The 26327-nt window shown below is 54.0% G+C and overlaps 3 protein-coding genes across 9 annotated transcripts; all 3 read left to right on the top strand.

Moving 5' to 3' along the window:
• Positions 1-1756: 1756 nt before the first annotated feature.
• FBF1 (Fas binding factor 1) lies at positions 1757-15567 on the top strand. 7 transcript variants are annotated; one of them, XM_071763931.1, is made up of 31 exons: positions 1757-1843; positions 2002-2119; positions 2419-2446; positions 3131-3172; positions 3499-3589; positions 4023-4083; positions 4447-4497; positions 4619-4763; positions 5278-5355; positions 6067-6186; positions 6402-6555; positions 6780-6913; positions 7137-7239; positions 7339-7728; positions 8153-8230; positions 8529-8623; positions 8967-9025; positions 9731-9775; positions 9864-9998; positions 10202-10302; positions 10676-10882; positions 11357-11464; positions 11759-11898; positions 12187-12305; positions 12421-12543; positions 12769-12954; positions 13660-13836; positions 14014-14151; positions 14230-14350; positions 14678-14847; positions 15370-15567. In XM_071763931.1, the coding sequence occupies exons 2-31, from the start codon at positions 2117-2119 to the stop codon at positions 15451-15453; spliced, it is 3486 nt and encodes a 1161-aa protein (XP_071620032.1). In that variant the 5' UTR covers positions 1757-1843; positions 2002-2116; the 3' UTR covers positions 15454-15567. The 7 variants fall into 7 exon arrangements, with proteins under 7 accessions (XP_071620032.1, XP_071620030.1, XP_071620031.1 ...); XM_071763929.1 differs by having other exon boundaries at positions 7336-7728; XM_071763930.1 differs by having other exon boundaries at positions 6777-6913.
• Positions 15568-16004: 437 nt separating this feature from the next.
• MRPL38 (mitochondrial ribosomal protein L38) lies at positions 16005-20515 on the top strand. The gene is made up of 9 exons (XM_071764631.1): positions 16005-16122; positions 16326-16505; positions 17060-17188; positions 17271-17479; positions 17855-17927; positions 18494-18539; positions 18886-19044; positions 19399-19535; positions 19880-20515. Exons 1-9 carry the CDS (start codon positions 16056-16058, stop codon positions 20014-20016), a joined length of 1137 nt encoding a protein of 378 aa, XP_071620732.1. The 5' UTR covers positions 16005-16055; the 3' UTR covers positions 20017-20515.
• A 136-nt stretch (positions 20516-20651) lies between these two features.
• Positions 20652-25911, top strand: TRIM65 (tripartite motif containing 65). Its single transcript, XM_071764630.1, has 6 exons — positions 20652-21624; positions 22596-22691; positions 22767-23000; positions 23456-23627; positions 23955-24035; positions 24903-25911. Exons 1-6 carry the CDS (start codon positions 21187-21189, stop codon positions 25433-25435), a joined length of 1554 nt encoding a protein of 517 aa, XP_071620731.1. The 5' UTR covers positions 20652-21186; the 3' UTR covers positions 25436-25911.
• Positions 25912-26327: the final 416 nt, after the last annotated feature.

Below are 26327 nucleotides of genomic sequence, written 5' to 3'. Positions count from 1 at the left end.
TGCTGTTAATTTTAGCAAGTGCAGCTACCTACAAGAGACTTAGCTGAAAGCAAAAGTACAAGACAGAAAATTACCTTTATCCTGGCCCAAATCAGGACACTGTTTCTCTGACAGCTCTGGTATTTGTTAAAGTCTCTTAATTTTGGATCAGGTTTCATGGAGTTTTTCCTGGCACTAACAATGCTCAGACACAATGTGTGGCTCTGCATCCAGTCGCTCAACAGAAACAAATTTGTAATTTTAAATAAAATAATGAAACTTGCCTTTTGGCTGCAAGTCTTTGAAGTTGAATGGAACCACTGCTGTTCAGGATATCAAAGGAGAGGGAAAGGTCTTTGCCTTCTCTTTATTCAGTAGAGCAGGCTGCTGATATGAGGAGGGATGATGGAAGAGCAGGTTAAAAACATGTTGATGACAACAGTACTAGTTAACTGTATGTACAGATTTAATAAATTACAAAAATGTGTTCTCAGACAAAATGTCTTCCTTTCATTCATTGCCTTCAGTGGATCTCATTTAAAGTGATGGGTGAAGTAGAATGAATTATTCGGAGGACCTTAAAGTGGATGAATTTCATTTGTCTTACTTCTAGCCTGACTTTTCTGGCTTTGCTCTGTAGCATTCCAGGCCACCCCTTGCTGCTGCTGCCCACAACCACAGGGAAAATAAAACAGCAAAGCTGCCTGTGCCACACTGTTGTTACTGCTCAGAGGTAGCAGAAGATGATCACTGCCAACAGCAGATTTAATAATTGTTTGGCAACAGAAGCTTTAATTCTCAGAATCTGTTTCTTTACAATGGTTTCCCTCTGGGCTGTTTTTAATATATAATGTTGTAACAGCAAATGCTGTGCTTGTTCTTGGTTAGGGCATTGTGTGCCCTTTTTCATCTTGCTGCTGTTGGTGGTGATACCACAACCCGGTAGGCCTTGCTGTGTCTCACAGGCAGCAAACAGTGTTTCAAGTCTGTCAGATGGCTCTGGATCCTCTGAAAAAATGTCGTCGTGCCATTTCCACAAGTGCAGAGCATCTTGTGCTCAGTGTAAGCAATTTCAGTGCCAGGTAATGATACCTGGGACACCATTCTTGGAGGGTACTGGAAACAGCAGCCTGTGACTGTGGTTTGCAGTCTGATTTACAGTGATGCAGAAGTGCTCAGAGGAGTGACAGAAGCTGGCAGCTGAGTGGGGTGAATTTCACACCCAGCAGCAGCTGAGCAAGGAGCAGTTGGAGCATGACATGGACCGAGCCCAGCAGATGGACTCTCAGAGAGAAGACACCATCATGAGCTTGCCCAAGGTATGGCAGCAGAGCCCCTTCCCATGGCCTCGAGCACCACCAGGCAGGCTCATGGGTGTCTGCTGTCCACTGGGGAGTCCTTCAGAGCTGCTTTTGGGTGACAGAGATGTGACGCGGTGTGTGAGGGTAGGTCCTGGGGATAGCAAAGCTCCCGTCCCTCGGGTGTCTTCGGGCACCCGAAGGCTCCGTGGGGACACGGGACAATCTCGAGGCTTCTCGGAGCCATTCCTGCCGGGACAGGGGTCGGAGGAGTTTGTGGTTTGTGTCTGTGTGTGTGTGCAGGGGCTCCGGGGGTGCTGCAGCCATCGGACACCTCACACTGCCCGAGCTGCTCCTGCCAACCCCGGAGCGGGGAACGGCGCCTCCGAGCCCGGTCTGGGAGCTGCTGCCGGGTGCTGCAGCTTCCGTCCCTCCCCCGAGCAAGCAGGGACTACATTTCCCATCGCTTCGGGAAGGGAAGAGCTGGGCTGGACCTTCCGGGGCGGGGGGAGCTGGGGCTTGGGGCTTCCAGCGGCGGGAGGGAGATGCAGTGGGTCCGGGTCGCGGTGAGTGGGGTCCGAGCCAGGGTTTGGAACTCAGTTTGAGCCTTGTTTAGAGTAGGCTGGAGAGGTCTGAGCAGCAGGGAGCCATCCCAGCAGCTGCAGAGGGGCCCTGAGCAGGAGGGGGAAGTTTAACTGCAAACCAGGAAATCCTCTCCCCACAGGTAAGAGGTTGCTGTGGATGTGATCCTCAGTGTTTGATCCCTTGCAACGTGGACACAGAGAGCTGATCAATCTGTAAAGAGATTCGCTGGAGCAGGGGAAGGCTGGGATCCTGCGATGGTGAGTGTGCCGTTGCACAAAATCAATCCTGAGAAATGCAAACTTGATGCTCTAGCACCTCTGTTTGGAGGCAGAAATCATCCAGAGGGCTAAAAGCTTCTGCCCAGCTGGTGTCTCAGAAGCTTAAATATTTGTGTCGTTCCCATCTGTTTCATGTGCCGTTTCCCAAACTGGATGGGTGGGATGAGGGCTTCGCTGTTGCTTGTGGGGTTTTCTGGAGAAACCTGCCTCTGACTTCAGTGTTTAGAGAAAGTCCAGGTGCTTTGTTTTCTAACAAGGTGATTTGTCTTTTTCCATAGGCTCCAAAAGCCAAGAAAAGCTTAAGAGGTATGTACACTCGTGTGCTTTCCTCTCCCTGTCCACAGGTGCTCTGATATGATGGGAACTCGTGGGACAGAGGAGGGGGGACACTGCAATCAGGTGGCAGTCCTGGCTACTGAAATGTTTTGTTGTCTATGTCTGAAAGATGGAGTTGAGTGCAGTGTGTCATTCCTGAAACAGGCACTCACCCGCTTCACATCATGCAGTTTTTTTACTGGGGTCCGGTGTTTGTTTCTTGTGGGCTTTCCCAAAGCCAGGGGAGAATATAGACATTCGTTTTGGTTTTTCCCCTCACCTATTACTCCCTAGTGGCTTGTTCAGAGGCCTCCTGCATCCCCTGATACTGAAGCAGTTCCTTTAGTGTTGCCCAGGGGCTCTGAGATGGGGTGAGAGCTCACAGATTAGGTGCTGCTTGTGGCCAGTGACTTACTTAACAGAAAGCTGGCTCATTTGATAAAGATGTCCCGTTTCTGACTAAGCAAAGCCAAATATTTTTATCCACAAACTACGGGCTTGGGTCCTGGAAGTTCCCTCTAGACTGGCAAGGCAGAGGCCTTATGCTGATGGTACTTGAGACCAAATCTTTATTCTTAGGGTCTTTCAGAAGTGTGAGCATATGGAAATGACAAGCTTTTCTACACCTGCTTGCTGAGTTCACCTGCCTTAACACCTTTTGTTGTCTCATTTCAGGTTCTATTGATGATTTGCTTGATGACCTTCTAGGATATGATGGTAAAAGGAACCTTCTTGCTTCTGAAAGGGCAGTGTCCTTGTACTCTTACTCCCCTCCTGGGTACAGGAGATGAAAGAGCAAGAGCCATTGATCTCTGAGGGGCTCCATTTGTGAGGGGGATGAAGTGAGAAGCAGAGCAGAGAGAGGATTTTTCCAGAGTCAGAGGCCATTGAACAGGTTGAAGGGGGAGGTGAAGTCCACCTCTGATTAAAAGCCTCCACGGCTCATGGGGAGACAACAAAACGCCTGTTGGGGGCAGGGGGTGGGGCTAGGCCATTAATATCCCCATGTCCATCATCCTTATCTCTCCTTGTCTTCTTTCCAGATGAAACCCCTGTTAAATCGTCCAGAGCTTCCCAGCCAGTTGGGAGCAGCAATGGGAGAGCCCGGGGCAGCAGCTCACAGGCCAGCAAGAAGTGAGTGCTCAAACACAGCCTCTCCCACTTGGAGATCTCTTTGTGCTCCCCAGATCCATCTGACCTGCCTGTCCTTGGCTCCTCCATCTCACTGACTGCCCCAGAAGTGATTGCCTGGGAAGGGCAGTTCCCTGCAATGCCTCTGGCAACTGGGAGCCCCAAGCCTGAAACTGTCAAGCAAGAGTTGGGTGCCCCCAGCCCTGTGCATCTCCTGTAAATCTCCCTGATCACAGTTGTTTGCTTAAATACAGCAGTCCCAACACTGCCACCTTTCATCCCAATGTTACTTCAGCCTTCTTTTCTGTTGTATGATGTGGCTGCCACCGTGTGCCTGGTGTGATTTCCCCTCCTCCCACCACCTGGCCTGGCTGTCCCCAGGGCACCCTTGCCAAGCTCATGTGTGGTGCTATTAACCCCTGGGCTTGTGTCACAGGTCCTTTCTGGAGGATGATTTCTTCACCAAAGTACCTGCAGAGGACATGGAAGCTGCAGAGGTGAGCCCAAATTTCAGGAGAGAGCCTGGGTGTGCTGAGGGCCGGGGCTGATCCCCTGGTGTCACCTCATCCAAATTAGCACTGGGGATGGAGATATTGGGGATGAACCATGAAGTGTGGCTGAAGGACCCTAACCCAAAGCAATGGCCTTGGGTGTTCCTAATGCTTCTCCCAGAGGTAGCAAGATCTCAGCAAAGGACTCGAGGCACTGGGGGTGTCCAGTGAGGGGGATACACAGAGGAGTTGGGAATATATTCTTCCGTTCCATAAAATGAGGAAAAGGAGGGGCTGGAGTGTGGAAGCAAGGGATGAGGAGTTTCCAAAGGCTGCTTGTCTCTGATCTCTGCCCTCCTTGGTGTACAGGAGTTCAGTGTCTCTGATGCGGACCCACAAGCTCTGCTGCAAACCATGAAGGTGAGTGCATAAATATCCTCCATCTCAGCCCCACGTGAGCTGCAGCCAAAAGGAAGAAGCAGCAGCACTGTGGCAGAGGCAGCACTCAGCCTGCTCTCACTTTTGTCCTCTTGCCTTCCAGGACATGGATGACCTGGAAGCTGAGCTCCTGGGATTACCAAAACCCAGTTCTGGGCCAGGGGAGACAACTGTGAAAAGCCCTGGAAAATGTGACTCTTTGGGAGAAGCTGTGAAAACCACGGGGAAGCTGTTAGCTCCTGAGAAAAGTAAAAAGGAGACTGCTCTTGTTTTCATTTCCTGGTTCCAAAGGAACAGGGGATATTTTCTTCCAGGATAGGGAACAAAAAGTGGATTTGTTCCATAAAATCTTTTTCCTAGTCCTTTTTTTGGGTTGTCCCAGATTTCCCTTGGGAGATCCCTGGCCCAGCCTCTTGTCATGCTCTGGTAGCATCACTAACATCATCAGCCACAGCAGTCATGTCTCCCACCAAACACCATTTGGCTGTTCCCCGGTGCAGGGGATCTGCCTGATCTGTCTGGAAGGAGAACCAGAAGGGTTGCATGGCCAAACTGCCCTGCTCTTTCCCAGGCCCTTTTCTCCTTCTCTGCTTGCCAGGAGACCCCTCCAGAAAGATTCCCCTTCCCATAAGGCTGAAGGGAGGCTGTGTGTGGCAATATCTGCTTTTGGGGGCTGCTGTTAGAAAAGTAACCGTCAGCCCGGGTGGGAGAGGGACATCTCTGCAGTACTCTGTCTCTGAGAGCTGTGGTCTCTCTTTCTAGGAGAGTCTGTACCTGGGATGGAGAAGCCGCTGTCATCTGCCACTGCCCCCCAAAAGTACAAGAAATTTAACTTTGAAGGTAGGACATGGCTTCACTGGGGGCAGGTGAGGCCTCTGCCCTTGCTCTTTGCCCATTATTTGCCTCTTCTGCTTACCAAAGGCTTGGCTGGTTAATGAGATAGAGAGGTCTTCAGCCCTACTGGTGCATGTCTAATCCTTCCAAACTGACCAAGGGGAACCAAAATTACATCTCTGCGTTTGAGACCCTCCCCACGATGGGGCAGGGAGACAGTTCCTGAGTCTGTTCGCGTTTTATGTGTGCTTTGGCTTTTAATGACTGTCTCTAGCACTTGGGAGCCCTGTATTGGGGGATTCTGTCCGTCTGACAATCAGAGGGGGTGTTTTCCTGGCACTGCTGAGATCTGGTTGTATAAGACTGCAGTTTAACTGAGATCAGCACCTATCTATTAAAATCACTAATTGGCTTTAAGTGATGTAGGTGAGCTTTCTTTTCTCCTTTTTCTTTGTCTAAAGAGTGTTCAGGTATCAAAGCAGCCAAATGTAGAGTTGCTTTCTTCTAGGAGAAAAAAAATGTGGTAGTGTCCCTGCAGAACCTGCATTCATGGCTTTGGACAGATCTGATCTCCTGTCTCCATGTGCACAGTGTGGGGGATAGTGTTTGGCTTAGTGCAAAAATGTTCTTCTAAATAACACTGGTTTTGTTGTTTTCTGCTTTTGTTTTTTGTATTGTTATGATTCGCCTTTCCTGCTCCTGTGGGGTAATTCCCAGATCTAGATGATCCTTTGGCGGGGCTTTTATCTGATGAGGAGAAGAGTGCTCCAGAGAAGCCAGCACAAGGAGGCTCTAAAAACAGCTCAGAGAAAAAAGCAGAGCAGAGCAAAGAGAAAGGTAAGCAGGGTTGCTTGATGTATTTGTATTAAATAATTTAGCAGCCTGGATTAGTTTTTGTAAGGTCCAGTCTGGTTAAATTGAGTCCCATCTCTTATTAACCAGAATGGCCATTTATAGAGCAACTTGGTAATTAACTGGAACACACTGAGTGATTGGTATTTCCAGTGAAAAGCCTTGATTAAACCTCATCCCATGTGTGATCCTGTCCACAGAGCCATCCCCAACCCAGGTGCCCCTGCACACCACAGCCCCAGTGAGGAAGAGGGAAAAGCTCACATTTGAGGATGATGGTGATGACCTGATGGATGCACTGGGATTTGGCAGTGACCCAAAAGGAGATGAGAAGCAGGAAAAGAAGACAGAAGAGTAAGGGCAATGGAGAGGCAATAGGAGTGGATCAGGGCATGGCTTGTGCATTGAGATGGGGCCTCCATGCTGGGTGGGGGATGCTGGAGCTTCTGTCTGTGGGTCCTCAAAGGGGGCAAGAGCAGCCTTGCTTGTCAGAGAAAACCCAGAACCCCCTGGCAAGGCTGTATGATGAGGAACAGCCCTGCCTCAGAGGAGCCCACCTGTCACTGTGTCCCCAGCAGAGAGGAGCTCCAGCCAGCCTGCTCCAAGCTGGATGGGTTGCTGGGACAAGGCTCCGTGGCCAAAATCCTAGAACGACCAGGCATGGGAGAGCGCAGGGAGTTCCAAGTGGATCAGAAGTACCAAAAGCAGCCAGGTGAGCACAGACAGGGACACTGGGGAGGTCTGCAGAGGTGACAGCATTGGCTTGTGGGAGCAAGATTAGTTCCTAATGCCCTTACAGGGAAAATCCCCTTCCTGTAGTGGTGAGGGGCACTCCTAACAGAATCCCAGTGGGATTTGCAGGGGAGGAGGAGGGCTGGCATCTTTGGAGCTGGCTGCTCTTCCTGGCACTGACTCAGTGCTGTTTGTCTGAACAGAGAAGGAAGAAGGTTGGAACGGGGAGGATTTTGTCTTTGGAACCTACCAGCCCACGGTGGCTTCCAAACCTGAGGGCCGGTCATCAAGGAGGCAGTCAGTGAGGTACAGTGCTCTGTGTGTATCTGCAGCCCCAGACACTGGCCAGGCTGTGTCCCCAAGGTCCCTGGCAGGCAGGTATGTGACTGCTTCGCTTTGCAGCAGGTTTTCAGCTGAGAGCAGCAATGAACCAAAACCAGACCCCCGCTCCAAACCTCCTCCACAGAGGAGGCAGAGCTCCGTGCGGGGCAGTGGAAGTGGAGGCGACTGGCTGGGCTTGAAGGATGAGGAATTTCTGAATTTGGAGTCACCATTGGCAAAGGCCAATCCTGCTGTCAGCTACCCCATCCCTGCCACAGCCAGGAGGCCTAGCTCCACCACCCAGCTCTTGGATGCAGAGGACACAGCAGCTAAACCCAACCTGCTGGAGGAGGAGGACTGGCTGAGTGCTGCCCTGGCTCGAAAGAAAGCCCAAGCACAGGCAAAGGCCCAGGAGAGAAATGCCAAGGCCTCAGAGGCCCTTGGTGAAGGGCTGGATCCCCACTCCCCCATCAGGTAAAGCCACAGCTGATGGCCGTGTAGTTGCTCTCCAGCAGGACCTCTCAGAAACCTTCAACTCATAGAGAAGAAAAAGAATTTAAGTGCTGTCTTTTCTCAGGTTGAGGTGATAATGGGGGCTTTCTCCCACTGATCAGTCCATAGTCCCCTCAAACCTCTGGGTTCAGGCTTGTGTCATTGGAATGCAACAGGGGTGTGTTGGCTGCTGCCCAGGGATGGGGTGTGGGCACAGCAAGGAACAACACTGGTGATGGAAGTTTTGAGGTGTCTTTGCTCCTTCTGCAGCCAAAAGGCTGAATCCTGGCTCAGCAGAGCAGGACAGAGGCTTTCACCTGCAAGTCAGGAGCTGGTGTGGGAGGGAAAGGATCTTTTCCTACCTCACCTCCACAGCTGCATCACACAGGATGATTTTTGCTTGCAGGCAGCCAGTTGCCTCCAGAGGAGCACTGCAGCAGGCAGCTGCCCTGCAGGACAAGGCAGTGAGCACAGGCAGCTCTGGGTAAGGCTTCCTCCACCTTCCAGGCATCCTGCAGGGAGAGGTGTCCTGCAGAAAGCAGCTGTGTGTGTGAAAGGGGGGAACAGAGAGGGCTGGGAGCCAGCAGTGTTCACTTGGGTCTGGGACCTCTGCGACTGGGAGGGAAGGCAGCTCTAAAAGATCATCAGGCTCCTGCCTGTTAGATCACAGTGGGACAGCCAGGCTTTAAACGTAAAGAAATGGCCAAACAGGATCGTTTTGGTGTGCCTCACCCTGAGCTGTGACACTGCTGTGCATCACTTGTGTCTCTGTGCCCACACAGGCAGTCGGTCCCCTGGCTCAGCACCATTGCAGGAGCCTCAGCTCACCCGTCGGAGGTTGCCAAGGGGGAACCCTCCAGAGATACCAGCACCCTGGGTGTGTTGTGTGTGGTTGAACAGTCTGGGCAGCAGGTTGCATAGAGGGTCAGGGAGGCCCTGGGAGGAGGCTGTGCACCAGTTCAGAGGCCATTGAAAGTGATTTATGGGATGCAGCCACCTCTCTGGGGGATGGGGATGGAGGAGAAGCTGTGTTTTGCCCCTGCAATTTACTCTGCAGAGCAGAGTCCCTCTATCCTCTGAGGGGTTTTGGGTGCAGGACCCTCCATCCCCTTCACTGAACAGAGCAGAACCCTTCCTGGCCTGCCCAGGAGACCCTCATCCCTCTGGGAGGGAATGGTTCCCATGGTCATGTCTGACTCACAGACTTGTTCAATTTTCAGTCCCCACAGCCTTGGTCCCAGGGGAGCAGGAGACACGGGACCCTGCCCAACTGGTTCAGGTAGGTCTGCTGGTCCCATGTTTCCCAGGAGATGCAGGGTTGGGGTGGTGATTTCCAGCCCTCCCCTGCTGACTTGCCAGCATCCATCTCTGTCCATACTGACTTGGCAGGCAGAAGGATGTGCCCAGCTGTGCATTTCTGGTAGCCCATGTTCAAGGAAACAAAGAGTTTGGAGACACCCAAGATGGTACAAGTTGTATTTATTAGGCCAAAGCACATGAGCTATGGATGCTTTGTAAATCATGTGTGTTTACAGCCCTGTATTGCCTGAGCAGCATTTAAAGAGTTCCCCCACATATGTTGTGATAGTGAGACAAAAAGTCCTTGATAAAGGACTTCTCCTTTATTTGGCTTTCCCCAATATTGTAAAGATGTTCTCAGGCAACTGAAGGGAAATAAAGCCTCTTGACAAAGTGGGCAGCTCTTTGTTGGTCTCTGAAGGCTCCATTTGTCATCTAGCTAGGCCTCCTTGTCCTGCCCTGGTGGTAGGACACGCTGTCTCCCACCCACAGGAATGATGGTCTCATCCTTGAGCTTGTCCCCAGCAAGGAAGAGCCCAGCATGTTGGTGTCTAGGGTGGGGACTCTGAGTGTCACCTGAGGATCAGGGACCAGAGCCAGTAGTGGGGTTGGGTCACTGTTCCCAGGCTAGGAGATGTTCTCCCCGGGGCTTTACCTCCCTGAGGGCATCCCTGTGTCTCCACAGGTTACTGCACCCAGGGCACAACTCCAGGCTGCCTCACAGCTGCAGGTGAGGCATATGCCTTCCTTTAGGAGCTGATGGCCACACCACAAAGCCACTGAAAGACCTTGATCTTCTCTCTCCATCCCCGCTGCAGGCAGAGTCCCCAGCCCTGGGCTTGCTACAGGAGAGGAGGCCGGGGTCTCCTCCAGCCCAACTCCAGGAGGATGTGTCAGGCTGTCAGGCAGCACTGATCAGTGCCCAGACACGTGTGGCAGAGCTGGAGAGCCAGGTAAGCACCACTGCCTGCTGGATAGGGGACCACAGGGGACGCAGGGGGAGGAGAAGGGGCCGTGTCTCCTCCAAATCGCATCAGGATGATAGAGGGATAGAGGAGAAACCTCCCTATCCAGAGATGTCTACAGCCACCAAGTGCTGCTGTGGGGGTTCTGTCCCTGGGGTGGCACAAGGACCTTCTCCATGTATGCCCAACAGGTCCGGACGCTGGAGCTGGAGCGGACGAAGCACAAACTGCTGCTGGAGAGTCTCCAGCAGCGGCACCAGGAGGACCTGGATCTCCTTGAAAATGCACACAGGTACAAGGGTCTTGCCTGTGGTTCTCTCCTGTGTCATATCCCTGCCTCCAGCCCTGTCCATCTGTCCTTCTGGGGTGAGAAGTGCTGGGGTGCTTCCCAAATCCATCCGTGGGGTGGGCAGGCACAGAGCTACATTGATGTGAGCCTGGTGGGGACACTGTCCCACAGGTGACAGGGAGAATGAGCCAGTCCCATCTCCAGCACATCCCCAACCAAGGCACCATACTGAGTAGCAGCAAGAGGGTTCAGGGCTCAGAGTACAGCGAGTGAAGCACGCCGTGCCTCAGTTTCCCCATTGCCACTGATCTGATTCTAAATCCCCGTGGGCACTGTGGGAGGAGAGTGCCATGAAAACAACACTTGTTCCTTGCAGGAGCCAGATGAAGGTGATGGAAGAGACCTACAGGCAGCGGGAGGAGAGGCTGCAGCAGGAGAAGGAGCAGCTGGCAGCTCAGCTGGTGTCACAGAGCCAGGAGATGGAGCAGGCTCGGGCAGAGCTGGTGGCACAGCACCAGCAGCGTGTGGCCACACTGGAGCAGCAGAGCACACTGGAGATGGAGCGGCTGCGAGAGCTGCAGAGGTGAGGGTGGCAGGAGGGGCACATGTGTGGGGCTGATAGCTTCTGTCTCAGCAGAGGAACCATGGAATGGTTTGGGGACATGGCAGAAGGAGAAATCAGGCTCCAGAATTGCTGGGGTTTGGGCACCTTGGTGGCTTTTGGAATGGGGATTTTGTTGACTGGAGACGTTATTCAGAGCGAATGCTTTTTATTTTGAAAGGTGCTGAACCCAGTGTTTTATCTTTCTAGGTCTCTTTTAGTCAGGCCAGTGAGTCACTGATGACCACATAGTTTGGGTCAGTGAGAAATCAGGTTTTGACAGAGAACCCCATAACACCCAAATGTGGACGCCTGCCAGTGGGGTAGATACCCCATGTCAGCTTAGCTCCTGGAACATGGTTCTCAGCTCCACAACCAAACCTCTTTCATGGTGTCTGTCACAGGGAGCAGTGGTTTGTAACAGCTGCTGGTGGTTTCCTTCCCTCTGTTGCACAGGGTGTCTGTCCAGGAGATGTGCAAAGACTACGAAGAGCAGCTCCAGCGGTTGAAACGACTGAAAGACCAGGAGATTGATGCAGTGACCAGTGCCACTTCACAGACCAGGTACTGCGTCCCCATGTTGGTCCCTGGCCATGATGCTTACTATCCTATGGGCAGCTCCCCTTGGACCATAGGAACAGGAGCCATCCCTTCTCCTACAGTGCTTCCAGGGGTGCTGAGCTGTTCAACAGCCACCAGTACTCCCCTTAGCAGCAGCTACAACTTCCTTCTGCTCTGCTATGACCCCAAGAGATTGGGGCAGGCTGACTAGCCTTTGTCCCACCACATCCCCCTCTGTGTCATGGTAAGACAAAGTGTGTCCCACAGGGGTGACCCTCCTCAGGCTTCTCTTTGCAGGTCTCTGAACAGCATCGTTGAGCAGATTGAGAAGTTCTCCAGTGACCTACATAGCCTCTTGCACAAGGTGGAGACCACACACCACACCACCTCCCAGGAGTTGGCCACAGAGGCACGGCAGCGGGACAGGCAGCTCAAGGGTATGTTTGCTATTCCCCTGTGACAAAATGGCTGTGGGCTCTGAGGACACCTAGCAAACAGGAAGAAAGTTGGGCTCTGAGTCAGCCAGAGGCTGGGAACCCAGGCTGGCCAAGTCCTGCCTGCCTTGGTCACAGGACATCTCACAGTCTCCCTCTTACAAAGTAGTGGCTTGGGGATGTGCAAAAGGTGATGAGCATAAGTGCGTGCAGCTTTTCCCTGAATATGGTGTGGACAGAGGAGGTTTCCCACTTCATGCTGCTCATGGCCCTGCTGTTGTCTCTTCCCAGTGCTCCAGGACAGGCTGGCACAGCAGCAGAGGGACATGGAGGAGGAGCGGAGCAGATTCCAGGAGGTGATTGCCAAAATGGATGCCAGGCTGGGTGAGCAGACTCGGCTGCTGGAGCAGGTGAGCCCACCTTGTGCTCTCCCCCTTCTGGGGGTTGGGAGTTTGTCTTGTTCATATGGAAGTCCCTGGCCTGAAGCCTGTGAATGGCAGCTGTTTCTCCTGTGTCTGGATACAGGAGCGATGGAGAGCAACAACAGAGCAATCCAAGGTGGAATCACAGCAGCACTCACTAGAGGAGCAGCGGCGAGTCATGACCCAGCAGCTCTCCATGGAGCGAGCAGAGTTGGAGAGGGCAAAGGTGAGAGGGGCAGATATCTCCAGGTGCTTCTGACAACGTCCTCTGAATCCCACTGGCACTGTGCTGCAGTGTGTGGTGGAGGAAAGAGCTGAGCATGGGGCTGTAGCATCCTTCCTCTGCCTCCTCAATCCCACACCTGGTCGCACAAGTTTAGTGACAGAGATGTGTTAAAGGAGAAAAACCCCGCAGTGAAGAGGACTTGATGCTTCCTCTCTCCCTCTCCAGAGTGCTCTGCTGGAGGAGCAAAAGTCAGTGATGCAGAAGTGCTCAGAGGAGCGACGGAAGCTGGCGGCTGAGTGGGGTGAATTTCACACCCAGCAGCAGCTGAGCAAGGAGCGGTTGGAGCATGACATGGACCGAGCCCGGCAGATGGACTCTCAGAGAGAAGGCACCATCATGAGCTTGGCCAAGGTATGGCAGCAGAGCCCCTTCCCATGGCCTCGAGCACCACCTGGCAGGCTCAGGAGTGTCTGCTGTCCACTGGGGAGTCCTTCAGAGCTGCTTTTGGGTGACGGAGATGTGACTTGGTGTGTGAGGGTCAGGCTGCTCTTGGAGCAGTCTCCACCAGCCTGTTCTAGAAGCTGATTGAAGCATCAGTCGTTTCTGTCTTTCCCCTTTGCCTGTGAGGGGTTTGGGCAGCCAGGCCAGGCACAGCCACCTCTGTTCTAAGTCTGGTGGGAGGGAACCCTACGGTGTGTTAAGTAAAACCTCCCCGTGCCCCGGGGCGTGTCCAGAGCCAGTCCTGCTCCCCCACACCTGTTCCGAGGAGATTCATGGCACTGACAGTGCAGCAGAGCTGTGTTTTTAAGGTCCTATCAGGGTGGAAAATAACCATTCAGGCAGGATATTTCCTGAACATGTCTTGAGCATGTTCTGGGGTGTGCAGCAAGGTGAGGAGCTGCATCCTTTCCAGGGAGGGAGTGTGTGTCTGTACAATCCCAGCTCTGCCAGGCCCTGGTCCTTGAGGGTGAGGGCACTGCTTGAGCACAAGGCAGCATTGCTCTGCACCCAGCCTGGCACCATCAGGAGCTCAGCACGGCCCGATCTTTCCCATCACTTGGGAAGGCAGGGGATAGTGTCCAGGTGATGCTCTGGTGTTCCCCTTGCCCATCCTAGGAGCAGGCAGAGCTGACATTCCGGGGCCGTGAGCTGAAAGCCAAGGAGGAGAAGCTGGTGAGGGACAGGGAGCTGCTGGAGGAGGCCTGGCAGGAGCTGAGGCAGGAGAAGGAGAAGGTGAACATGGCCATGCTGCGTGTCCAAAGGCAGGAGGAGGAGGCTAAAAGGATGGCCAAGGTAAGCAAAACCCTGTGCTGCAGTTCATAGCTGTGACTGGGCAGGCAGCAAAGCCAGGGTTTGTTTTCACACCCTTCCCAAAGTGGTGAATCTTAATCCTGTCCCGGGAGGGGATGCACAAAGGAGCCCTGCCCCAGGGTCCCTGTCCCCAGCCTCCCCAGCTGCTCTGTCTTGCAGCTCTCATCCCAGAAGTACGAGGAAGGGGAGAGAGCCCTGCGGGAGGCACACAGGGTGGAATCCCAGCACCAGAGCAGGCTGCAGGTCATGCAGCAACACCTGGAGCAGCTGAAGCAGCAGGAGCAGCATCTGCACCAGGCAAGTACTCCCTCACCTTCCCTTGGTCATCATGCTGAGGGCTTGAACCTTTGCCAACAGCTTCTCTTTTTTCTGGAGATGAGGCAGGAGTGGCTGATCAGGGTTCCCCAGGGGACACAGCTGCACAGGGAGCTGCCCAGCAACCCCATGACACTGCTGACCACAGACCAGGACCTCAGTGCCCACTCCAGGATACTGTGTAAGGCTTCCTGTGTGCTGGTGATGGGAAGGGATGTGCTAGAGAAGAGCTGCACTTGTGTTGCACTTCTCGAGGAGCTTGGGATGTTTCATGGGGACAGTTTTAGTTGCTCTGTATATAGGCCTCAGACGTGAGTTGGTTTCCTCATCTTCTGAAGGAGCTCAGCAGAGTTCCCTGGGCCAGGGCAGTGCCAGGAGAATGGGGTAGAGGGAGCAGAAAGGGAGAGGCAGGTGGGTGAAAGCCTGTTTGCACTGGAAGGGTGGGGAGGACCCTGCTGCAGGGACATGGTAGCAGTAAAAATTGATGCTTTCTTGTCTCTGTCTGCAGTTCCTCCACCAGCAGCAGCATCACCCACTCAGGCTTTTGTTCCAGGCTTTCCTACTCTCAACAGGGATCTCCCTCAGCACAGCCTGGGTGATGGCAGGGAAAGCCTGGCCACGGCCAGCCCTGCAGTGTTCTACACCCAACTGCTGCTGTTGCAGCACCAGGCCCAGCAGGTGAGGTTGGGGGGAAACCAGGGCTGAAAGGGGGCTTCAAACTAAAAGGGTTGGAGCAGGGCTGGGTGAAGCCTGATAGCCACGGGGTGGGAGTTCTGAGCCACTGGGCTGGGTGGGCTTGCAGAAGCTTTGAGCACCTAGAGGAGTGATACCAGAAGGAAGGATGGGTAGATCATAACAGCTTGTCTCAGGTTCATCGGTGATATCCATAGCTTAAGGGGATTGCCCCTTTCCTCACCCCATCCCTGGGCACGAGAAGTGGGCTCTGCTGGACTCTGGCTTCATGATGTCCCCATCCTCTCCCATGAGTCCCCTGCTTCCCTGCTGGGTCCTTCCCCACACGGGGGTGCTCTTTGAGGAGCCCATATACCCCAGGGAGTACCAGAGATGGGTGCCTGCTCGCTGCTCACTGCATGAAGAAGGATTTGGGATACTTCCCTCACTCATGAGCAACACCCTGGCCTGGGACCCCATTTCTGTGGCACTCTCTGGTATCCATCCCATCCACCCTTCTCTTTTCAGGACCGTGATTTCTTAGAGGATGAGGAATTCTTCCTGGAGACCCTGACAAAAGCATCCAGCAACACTTCATCTTTGTCTTACTGAGGATGTGGGATCCTCACACGCTCTCCAAGGGACAGCTGGGTCCATCCTTGCAGGACACTGCTGTGTCCTCCACATTAGGGTGGAAAACAGTAAATAGTTTCAATTCATATCTAAGGAGCCTTCCTAGTGTTTACTGAGTGTGAAATCCATCCCAGGGGCTGTGAAGCCATATTTTGGCCTCCATCCCTCAGGGCACAGGTCTCTGGCTACCCGGGAGGCAGTTGACTTCGTGGGGATGGAATTGGTCAGCCATGCTCATGGCTCTGGGGCAGCCAAGTGCTGCAGAGAGGATGTTCCACAGCTCACACTCTGCAGCTTTTCTAGTTTGGGACTTTTTCTGAAAACCTTTTGGGGTCATTTTTCTGAGAGCTGGGCCACTATACACACCTTGGCGGGATCTGCCCTAGCGACAGAGGAGTAATGGCTGAGATGGGGAGGGGAGAGCCCTTCCCTTTGGGGTCAGTGGGGCCCTTTCTAGTCAGGCCCCGAACAGGGCAGCCCTGTTGCTATGGCAGCGAGGGGCCTTCTAGGCCGGGCCGTGCCCTGCGCGGCCTCCGTCGCTATGGTAACGGGGGGGCCTTCTGTTGCAGGCGGCGCGCACCATGGCGGCGCCCTTGCTGAGTGCGGCGTCGAGCGGCCTCCGGGGCGGGAGGGCCTTCGGCACGGCCGGTGAGACGCGGGCTGGGAGCCCCTTTCCCTCCACGGGTGGGAAGAGGGAGGCGTTTGGGGTGGAGGCGGGGGAAGCTCTAGGACGCCTGGATTCCTCAGGCGGGGCGGGCGGTGGGGGTGGCTGCAACCCCGGGCCGCTCTTCGGGCTCTCCCGGGCTCGTTTCTCGCTTTCCGTATAAACCAGGAACTCTCTCCGCTTCCAGCTGCGCTCTGCAAGCGGGCAGCCCCGCTGGGGCCGATGCCCAACGAGGATATCGACGTTAGCAACTTGGAAGCGCTGGAAAAATATCGCAGTTTCTCTCGGTACTTCAGGCTGGCAGAAAAGGAGAGCAGGAAGCCCCACTGGTGGAAGACGTACCGGCAGCACACCAACCCCCCGCCAGGTACTCCTGGAAGGAGCTGTGCCGTGTGGGGATTTGCTGCTGAAGGTCAGGGAAGCTGTTGTTGGGGCCACGGGTTTGCCCCAAGACCCACCCTGAAAGGAGCCTTTGAGGTGTTTTGGCACCAGGTTGGGCCCGTGACAAAGTGGAAGTTTGGAGGTTGCAAACCTCTTCAGAGTAACTGGATGGAGGCTTTCTGGAAGGAGAGAGGCTGACCAGGACCTGTTAAAAGACACGGAGCAGAGTAAAGAAGTGGTTCCTTGGAACCTCAGAGAAAGCAGAGCAGGACTCAGAGCTTTAGACCTTTAGTAAATAAACACTGCAGTTTGGCTGCTGAGCAGAGAGCAAATCTGCTCACCAGCTGGCAAACCTGTGAGTCTGGGGTGTGCTGACTTGGGAGAGGAGGAGGTAGCAGAGGTGATGGAATTGAGTCTCTGCTGTCTCCGGGTGTGTGTCTCTTTCACACTTTCTGATGTTTTTCAGGACTTCCGTGTTTGGGTATTTTTGATGTTCACATTTTTCACATACACAATTTTTTTTTCCCCTCCTCCCCGAAGAGCCCAAGACTGACATCAGCCTGCCACGTCCTCAGCTGCTGCAGGCAAACAGCACCAGGGAAAGAAAAAAGATCCTGAAGGAGAACCGCCAGAACGCGGAGATGGAAAGAGCAGCGCGGCTCCGCACAGGTCTGTGTCCCATCACCTCCCTCCCTGCCCCGGCCACGCTGGGTCCCCATCTGCCTCCTGCAACCTTTCCTTCTCCTTGCAGTGCTGATCCCCCTCGATGAAGTCAAAGCTGAGTGGGAGAGGACCAGTGGCCCCTTCCACAAGCAGCGTGTGGCGGAGCACTGCGGGATATTTCGTGACTTGTTCAAGGGGGCCACCTTCACCCCCTGGGTTACACTGAGGGTGGAGTACAGCCAGGAGGATGAGCACCTCGTGCCAGTCTACCATGGGAACATGGTGACTCCATCAGAGGTGTGTGAGGGGAGCTGGGAACAACCTGGGCCCTGTGTGTTTCTGTCAGATGCTTCTAACAGGAGCTGTCTGTTCTGGGGGATTTCTTTTACGAGGGCATTTGCTCTGTGGTGAAGGCAATGTGTTTCTTGGATGCAGTAAGGAGAGAGCTTTGTAACAGGATCGTTGTCTGTTCTCAGGCTGGTGTTTATTAACATTCCAGAGGAGCTGGAATAAACCAGCTCAAGGTGGAGCTGGTTTATGGTGGCATGGCTGTGCCCAGTCTGTTGCATGCTGACTGTGCCCATGACAAGTTTGTGTTCTTTGCTTTGGAAATCATGACCTGGTTGTGATGGAGCCTGTTTGATTTATATTCTTTTTATGTTGGTAATTTAGGCTTCCAGTCCCCCTTTGGTGTCATACGAGGCAGAGAAAGGCTCCCTCTGGACTTTGTTGCTCACAAATCCAGGTGAGTAGCAAGTTCTTTAAAAAAAAAAACAAAACCAAACGTGATTAAACAGGTTTGTTTCACTCTGCTTTTGGTTAGCTCCTGTTTCTTTTGCCTGCACAGCAGGAGATGGTGTGATACCCTCTATGTAGGGATATAGTACTTACACAAAAGAGATTGTAGCCTCCTCATATGTTGAGCAGTTGAGAGATGGGACAATGACACAGCAGGACTTGTGTCACAGTGTAATGGAAGCAATTCTTTGACTCCCAGCTGTACTTTACCCCAAAACTCTTTCCCTCAGCAGTCTGCCTAGGTGAACTGACACTGTTCACCCTGAGAAACCAGGGCACAGTGAAATGAAGCAGCTGACCAAGAATTCCTTTTAACCTTGGACTTATACCTGTGGAGTTCTGTGTCTCATTTTAAGCTCATTCCTATAAGAATAAGTTAGTTTTCTGCTAAGAAAGGAATGCTGGGAGGTCTTGAGCTGCCCCCTCCATTCAAAGGGGATCTGGGTGTTCTCACTTTGTGGTTGACACAAACACCAGGGTGTCACTAAGTCACCTTTCTCTGTGTGTTTGCAGATGGACATTTAAGAGAGACAGACTCGGAGTACCTCCACTGGCTGGTGTGAGTATTGCACGTCAGAGCCGTGGGCTGCTTTGCTCAGGGAAAGCCCGGCAGAAACTCCTCGGGAATATGCATTCCCTAGGGCACTTTTGTGGCTTTCTATGGTGCTCCTGTAGTCACCTTCTTTACCCTTGTGTCCTGCTGAAGGCCCAGGAGTTGAAGGTGTTGCTTCCGTTCAGCATTCACATCACTGGGTGTGATTTTTTCATCCAGTGAAAACCTTTACTTGTCAAACAGGGTGTAAGTCCCATCACAAACATAGCACAGAGAAATCCTGGGTGAATCTGCTGGTCCCAGTGGAGGGGAGAGAGTGGATATAAACTGAAATAAACTTCTTTGTTTTCAGGACAAACATCCCAGGCAATGACATCAAGTCGGGTAAGGAGATCTGCCATTACTTCCCCCCCTTCCCTGCCATGGGAACTGGATACCACCGCTTCATCTTCCTCCTCTTCAAGCAAGACCGCCCCATCGATTTCAGTGAGGACGTTCGGCCAGTGCCATGGTAACTCAGACTCTCATCAGACAGTTTCCTGCTCACTTGGCCAGGCTGCAACTGCTTCTCATGATGTTATGTTTGCTACAGCTGCAGGAGAGCAGTTCCTTTTAATCTGCAGGGTTGTTCAGGGCTGCTTTGACCTCCTGTGCCACCTGAAGCCACAATCCCAGCCCTGAAATCACCACATAGTCCTAGTGGTTTAAACCAGATTGTTCAGAATATGGTTTTTGGAGAAAGTGGGAGGTTTTCTTTTGTTGGCTTTCTGTTTTATAGCCTTTGAGGGTTGATGTGGGGAAGTAGTTGCCAACCAGAGTGCTGCAGGAGAGGAGGCTCACCTCAGCTCTTGTGCTTTGTTTCCAGCCACAGCCTCAAGATGCGAACTTTTAGCACGTTTGACTTCTACACAAAGCACAAGGATGCGATGACCCCGGCAGGGCTGGCGTTCTTCCAGTGTCAGTGGGACAGCTCTGTCACTTGGGTCTTCCATCAGCTTCTCAGTAAGCAAAGCAGCCTGTGGGGATGCTGGAGGTGGTCTGTTTGAGGGCTGGGATGTAGGTAACACAGGGTCAATGGGTGAGCTGTAGCTGCAGGTTGTTGCTTGGTCCTGCCACTTGTCTAGGGGTCTGTCACTGAGCCATCCTTCACCCAATTAACAGCATTCTTGAGGGAACAACCTCTACAGAGCTGGTTTTTATGAGCATTTTAAAATAACACCAAGAGAGCCTTCACCAGGGCAGGCTTGACCAGGATTTGACCAGCCCTGGTCCTGTGCTGGTGATCAGGAGGGCTGGGGATTGGGATCAGAGCCATCTTGCTGACATTCTGCATCTCCCCTCTGCAGATATGAGAGAACCCGTGTTTGAGTTCCTGCGGGCGCCCGTTTATCACCCTCCACAGGTAAAGTTCCCACGCCATCAGCCTCTGAGGTACCTGGACAGATACAGAGACACCGAGGAGCCCACTTATGGCATTTACTAGGGGCTCAGCCTCCCCTTCAGCAGCTCTGCTGCACACTGATGCTGGCTGGGCAGATGGGGCTGTCAGCTTCCTGCATCCACATGGCTGGCAGAGGGAAATGACAACATCTCAGCCCCTTGGCTCCCAGTTCCTCTGTGCTGGGAGCAGTGGGCAGCTGGGGGCAGTGGGTGTTGGCAGTGCTGTCAGCTCTCTGGTCACAGCTGTATGGAGAGGACGTTCATGGATGAAAGCAAATCCGTGGCCAGGCTGAAATCTTGCTGGAGCAGAGCTGAGCAGTACGGGTGTCAGGGTGGAAACAGATAAAACCAGGGATGCCCTGCTGTGCTTCTTTCAAAGGATCACGTTCTCTTTTTCACCTGCTTATGGAGCAAATAGAGCCCATGCCAGGCTGGATTTCCTCCCCTTGCAGCCCTACAGTTCAGGACTCTTATCAGCTTTCATTTGTGCAGTCCTCTTGAGTGGATGAGTCTGATTAAACACACTCTGAGTGATGCTGGCAGCATTGTCTTGTCTTTATTGGGAAGAGCTGACACAGAGCTGGGGAGCTCACCAGGGTGCTTGGGAGAAGGGCAGCCCCTCTCCTGGCTGAGGTCTCTGTCCTTTCTGAAATGTCAGATGTGGGGAAGGGTGTGGCCCTTGTCACTGCAGAGAGAGGTGACAAATGGATGTGGCAGCAGTGGGTGCCCCTCTCTGGTGGTTTCTGGGCTGTCAGATGCCAGAAGCATCATACTGCTAGGTATGGCTGTCATGTTTTGCTTGGGGACAGAGCAGAGGTGGGGATGTCAGGAAGTTCTCTCAAAAGGCCAAGAAAAGGAGGGGAAATCAAATCCATACGTGTATCCATGCAAGAAGATGCACAGAAACACACATTGCTCTGAACCCTCTCAGCCTCTTGAATCTCTCCTTGTGTGGTTGCTGCAGTGTTTGATCCTCTGCAGGGCCTCCTGTTGTGTTTTCCAGCCCTTCCCTGTTCCCGGAGACAGCAGCTCTGACCCACCCATCACCTCCCTAGTTCGTGGCAGGACCAAGAGTGCACCCACTGGGTGGTTCTTTAAGGCCGTGACTGGCTCGGAGCCCGGACCCGCCTCTCCTCTTAGCGTCACCGGCAGATGAGTTTCTGTTTCCCCAGTTGCTTTCCCCCAGTACTCGCCGCTCCCTGGCACAGGCAGGATGGCATTGCCCGCCACGCAGAAGCTGGAGGAGAAGCTGCTGTGCTCCATCTGCCTGGAGCTCTTCAGGGTGCCCGTCACCTTGCCCTGCGGCCACAACTTCTGCAAGCGCTGCATCAGCGACCACTGGCACAAGCAAGAGCGGGAACCCCCCGGCTCCGAGAAGGGCTACACCTGCCCTGAGTGCCGCAGGAGCTTCCAGCAGTGCCCGGAGTTGGAGAAGAACGTCACCCTGTGCAGCGTGGGAGAGCTGCTGCGGGAGGGTGAGGCGCGGGGCTGGAGGTGCGAGACCGTGGGTGCGGGGCTGTGCCCGCGGCACGGGCGCCTGCTGGAGCTTTACTGCCTGGACGAGGGGCGGTGTGTCTGCTGTGTCTGCACCATCCAGCACTGCCAGCGGCACCGCAGGGTGCTCTTCGAGGAGGAACGTTCCAAAAAGCAGGTGGGGATGATGGGTGTGAGGACCTGGGTGGCAAGGAGAGAGCCGGGGGGGGGGGGAAATTGGGGGGAGTGTGGGACATCCGCCTCTGCTGTCAGAGGGCTGCAGCCTCCCAGCCCTGTGTCCTGCTGCGGGGATGGGATGTAGCTCTGGGTGCTGAGCTGGGACTGGCCTCAGCTGAGCAAGGGGGTGGCACAGGCTCTGGACAGGGAGATGCCACCAGCACCTGGCTGCACCCTGAGAAACTGGGGGCTAACAGGAGAAGCAGAGACCTAGGTAAATCATAGGATTTTCAAGGTTGGAAGGGACCTTTAGGATCATCCAGTTCCAACCCCCTGCCATGGGCAGGGACACCTCCCACCAGATCAGGTTGCTCAGAGCCCTGTCCAGCCTGGCCTTAAAAATTTCCAGGGATCGGGCTCCCACCTCCTCCCTGGGCAACCTTTGCCAGTGTCTCACCAGCCTCATGGTGAAGAACTTCTTCCTAATATCCAATCTAAATCTCCCCTCCTCTAGTTTGGACCCATTCCCCTTACTCCTGTCACTACCTGACACCCTAAAAAGTCCCTCACCATAGCCCCCTTCAGATACTGGAAGGCCACAATAAGGTCTCCTCAGAGCCTTCTCCTCTCCAGACTGTGTAATTCCAACTCTCTGTTTGCATAGGAGAGGTGCTCCAGCCCTCTGATCATTCTCATGGCCCTTCTCTGGACATGCTCCAGCACCTCCATGTCTTTCTTCTAATAGGGGCTCCAGCAGCACTTGTGCCATATGTGTTTGTGACCTCTGATCTAGAGGAAACAGATAAAGAGGAGTGAAAGGCAGCACAGGGTCTTACTTCTCAGTGACCCTGGACACAGCCTCTGCCCTTCTGAAGCATTCTCCCTCCTGGCGAGACTGGTCAGGAGCCCTGGGAGGGCTCTGGGGGAGGCAGGTGGCAGTGTGCTGCAGGGTGTTGGTGCCTCTTTTTGCAGGCCCTTTTGAAGGAGTCCCTGGAAAAAGCCCAGGAGGAATCAGAGAGGATCACACAGGAGATGCAGGAACTGGAGGAGCAAACACACAGCATCAAGGTAAACACTGTGGCCACCTCCATGCTGGGTGACTGGGTGGGAATGTGCTGGCTCTCATGGCTCTTCCCCACCCAGGACTCCTCTGAGAGGCTCAGATCAGCTATTCTGAGTAAATTCAGCGTCCTGAAGAAAGCCCTGGAGGAGTGCCAGCGGCAGACAGTGTCCAGGATCGAGCAGGAGCAGGCAGCTGTGCTGGGGAGCATGGAGGACAAGTGGAACCTCCTGAAGGACCACTTGGATGTCCTCAGCCAGCACAGGGAGACAGCTCAGCGCCTGCTGGATTGCCCCGACCACAGGACCTTCCTCCAGGTACCATCCCCTCCAGCTGCCAGCCCCCTGGCCTGTTGGTGAGGGCAGAGACATGGTTGACCCTTCCCCAGGGGGCACATGTCCTCAGCCCAGCTCAGAGATGGCACAGGGTTGAAGGGAAGAATCATTTACTGGAAAGATGTGGCGTTAATGCTGGATCACAGTAGATGCTACCACTCAGGGGGACATAGGCAGCATCTCCTATCCCAAACTACTCAGCAAGACTTTTCCACCACCAGCAAAACACAAGGTCCTGTGTCACAGCCCCTTTGCTCCCTGCAACCTCCCGCTCCCCCTGGGACTGTCCCCTGACGCCACATCAGCCACAGCTAATGACAGACACTTTGGAATGCCCCTGTCACCCACTGAGGAGACACACAGCACATGCCATGGATGGGATTTGGAGCTGCTGATCATCCACAGGCTAGTGCATGGGTGTCTGCATCCATCCACAGGAATTCCCCCTGCTCTCATCTCCAGAGAGCCCAGCGGTGCCACTTCCCAGGGAGTTCGATGCAGTCAGTGTGGTTGAGCCCATCACTGAGATCCTCACCAACATCTCCAGGCTCCTGACAGAGTATCTGCCCAGCCCTGTGGCCCACAGAGCCCCTGACCCTGTTGCCCAAGGTAACCGTTCTCCTTGCAAGGTCACCCCAGGGGCTCCAGGTCACCCTGAACCGCAGCCTGGCCCATGTCACTATGCTGGGGATGTGGCTGACAAGCACATTTCTTTGGGATGAGGACAATACATCTACTGTTTAGCAGATGAATATCAATGGGGTGGGATGGGTGGCTTCCCTGTGGGTCTCCACCTTGCTAACAATGCTGAGCTATGGTGGCACATTCCCACTCCCAGACTTGTATACAATGGACTTGCTCCTCCTCCCATCAAAGCCAGGAAGAAACAAGTTTTTGGGTGCCATCACTCAAATTGCCTGTCCCCATCCTCCACAGACCCTGTGCAGCCCGAGGTGCCAGTGGTGAAAGTGGTGTCCCTTCTACCTGAGTGCCAGCTCCGAGTTGAGCTTCTGAAGGGTAAGAAGCATGTGGGGGTCCAGAGGGACAGCACCCTGCTGGGGTCTCCAGCAGGCAAAGGTTTCACCAAGCCAGGATGTTCCCTGGAAGGGGGGTGGTTTTGGCTGCAGGGATGGGGGCTCCTGCCCTGGCTCTCCCAGTCCCTCTCCCTAAATGCAGAGAAGAGTGGATGGGTTGGGGGACACTTTTTGGCCAGGAAAGGGCTCACAAAGGGAATTGTGGGTTTAGAACTAGGGGCATTAGAATCCCCCACTGTTGGGAGGAGGGTTGGAGGATGTGCAGGGCATGTTGGGCCATGTCACTTTTTCCAGGGAGGCAAGCAATGCCTGTAGGATCTGTAAAGATGTTCTCAGGGTCATTATATGAAAAAAAAAAGTTATTTACAAGCAGTAGGCATGAGCCTGCCCCATGTAGCTGGCCAGGGGGTTGTGGCCAGGTACTGTTGGGGGCCAGTGACTGTCTGTGGCAGGAGGAGTTACAGCAGCCTGTGCAGTACCTCCTGTGGGACTTCTCCCTCCCTCCACCTACTTTGTTTTGGTGTTTTTTGTTCTTAAAATCAAGCACATCTTTTCCAAAATGACCATGGAGCTGCCACTGTTTGCTGGCTTTGAGTGGGCTGGTCAAGGCCAGAGCGAAGAGTCACATCCTGGTGCCTCACCAGCTGTTCCTGGCCCGTTTTGGTTCCTTCTAGCAGGCAGGTGGGCAGGTACCTTGCCCTGTTCCTCTTCACCTCCAGACACGGTACAACATGTTCTCTTCTACTTTGGGAGCCAGCCCAATGCAGTTAAATCACATCACCCCTGGGGGGGCTCATACCAGGGCCATGATGATGCATTTCAACCCCATCCATGCTATTGCTCTCCCCAGACTACCGCAATCTGACCTTCAATCCCAAGACAGCCAACAAGTACCTGGAGCTGTCAGAAAACAACCAGAAAGCCAAGCACAGCCGCAGTACCATCTGCAGGCAGCAGGAGCAGGGACCTCGTTTCCAGCCCTGGCAGGTGCTGTGCACGCAGGGCTTCGGCCATGGCCACCACTACTGGGAGGTGAAGGTCTCCAGCCACTCCATCATCCTGGGGGTCACCTACCATGGACTCCCCTGGGAGCAACAGCAGGGCCACAAGTTCAACATCGGGCTGGACAGGGGCTCATGGGGGCTGCAGGTGCGGGAGGATTGCTACCTGGCCTGGCACAACGGTCGGGCAGAGAAGATCCAGGAGCGGCTCTATAAGAACTTGGGGGTCAGCCTGAATTACAGCAAGGGGCTCCTCTCCTTCTATGGCCTTGGGGAGAGGATGCAGCTCATCTACTCCTTCCACAATGTCTTCACAGAGCCCCTTTACCCTGTCTTTTGGTTGTGCGAGCGGCGATCAGTGACGCTGTGCTGGAGGGACTGAGCTGGGGCCGCTGCACTGCTCCATTAGCTGGGCTGGCAAGGTCCAGGCTGGTGCCACAGCTGAGCTGTCGCAGACCCCAGTGCCAGGATGGGAAGTGGGTTGTGGTGTGTGAACAAGAGCTGTTGAGGGACAGACATGCAAATTAAACCACTCCGGTTTACATCTGCCAAATATCACGCAGGTGGGTGCAAGAATTAGTTTTGTCTTCTTCTTGTCCTGACCAAACCTCCCAAGCCTGGGGAAGATTTGGGGTGAGGGGGGGGACCCTGTAGACGGGGGAGCTGCAGCCACAGGGTGCTGTGGAGCAGTGTGAAGCTCTGTGCTCCCCCAATCCCATGTGCAGGCAGATTCTGTTCCCCCAGCCCCTCCAGGTCCCTTCCTGACACTCTGGGATGTGGCAGGGCATCTTTCTGGGGTGCTACACTGCAGCTGCTCTTTGGACACACTGCTTTCCCCAGTAAAGCTCTATTTTCTTACTGGTTTGACCTTGGTGCTGGTGGGAGCCATGGGACCAAGCAGGCCGGGGGGGGGGAGGGGAGAGATGAGCTGGGTGCCCTCTGCAGGGCCCATCCTGCCCCTTCATGTCCTCGGCAGCAGGGAATGACCCACCAGTGGAAGAACTAGAAAGTGCTTATTTGCAGTAATGCTGTGATAAGAAAACCTGGTTTCCTACAGCTCTGCCCCAAGGTTGATCTGGCACAGAAGAAAATCCGAAGTTTTGACTAAAGCTTTTGCAAGGTTGAGGCTGCAGGTCCAGCATCTCCTGCCATCCCCCCCCCATAGAGACGTGGGTGAGGACTAACTAACAGGGTGAAACTGGGCGCTGGGTTCAAAGGTGCTGGGGACGTGCCAGAGAATGGATCACATCAGCTGGTTTCCTCTGGGCAAAAAA

Source organism: Heliangelus exortis, chromosome 20 (assembly GCF_036169615.1).
Source record: "Heliangelus exortis chromosome 20, bHelExo1.hap1, whole genome shotgun sequence".
Lineage (NCBI taxonomy): Eukaryota > Metazoa > Chordata > Aves > Apodiformes > Trochilidae > Heliangelus > Heliangelus exortis.
This window is presented reverse-complemented; position numbering and strand designations above follow the sequence as displayed.